The sequence below is a fragment of the Carlito syrichta genome, unplaced genomic scaffold (assembly GCF_000164805.1).
Source record: "Carlito syrichta isolate Samal-C Ts95f unplaced genomic scaffold, Tarsius_syrichta-2.0.1 Scaffold317479, whole genome shotgun sequence".
Taxonomy (NCBI): domain Eukaryota; kingdom Metazoa; phylum Chordata; class Mammalia; order Primates; family Tarsiidae; genus Carlito; species Carlito syrichta.
This window is the reverse complement of record NW_007261575.1, coordinates 35,599-36,151: the sequence shown is the minus strand read 5'-3', so window position 1 is coordinate 36,151 and position 553 is coordinate 35,599. Positions and strand designations below refer to the sequence as shown.

Sequence of the window (553 nt, the reverse complement as noted above, 5' to 3'; positions counted from 1 at the left end):
GGGTCCCGGTCCGGGCGTGTCAGGCCGAAGAGCAGAGCGGCGGGCGCATCCCGGCCGTCCCCCGGCTGAGAAGCTTAAAGAGCATGTGAGCATGACAAGTGTGTGTCCGCAACGTGTCAGATTTCGAAACTGCCTTGCAATCCAGTCCGGAACTCGCAGCTCTAGCCCGGGGGAACAGACATTCGCCCGGGCCGTCTACGTCTCATTCCTCCCCTCCCCACCCCCTCACCTCCCTCTGTGGCTGTTGCAGGAAGAGCCCCGGGAGAAGGAGGGTGCGACGCGCCGCGCCCGCGTGTCAATGGCAGCCGCGCATTCTGGAAGAAGTTGGTTCTTGTCCCGAATACTTTTCCTCCCGTGCCCCGCCCCTTGAATCCGGAGCGGCGTCCTGCGCGGCGACAGCAGGGACCGTGGCGTTTGGGGCAGCTGTCAAACACCGGAGGGGGAGCCTTTTCTTCCCCGGGGGGGGGAAGGGAAGAAGGGGCGTCCTTTTCTTTCTTTCTTTTTTTTTTTTTTCCCTTTTCTTTTTTGCCCTCCCATCTGTTGCAATTTCCTA

General features: G+C 60.9%; 1 protein-coding gene across 2 annotated transcripts in view; it reads left to right on the top strand.

Annotated features, from left to right (window-relative positions):
• TGIF1 (TGFB induced factor homeobox 1) overlaps positions 1-553 on the top strand; it is a 10,240-nt gene that overhangs the window by 1,758 nt on the left and 7,929 nt on the right. The window contains exon 1 of one of the 2 annotated variants that reach the window (XM_008074751.1): positions 87-323. The exons of the other annotated variant lie outside the window; for it this stretch is intronic. Within the exon in view, the coding sequence (XP_008072942.1) occupies positions 92-323 (232 nt within the window). The 5' untranslated portion in view covers positions 87-91. Of the gene's footprint in view, positions 1-86; positions 324-553 lie in introns of those variants that run through there. 2 annotated transcript variants of the gene reach the window in all.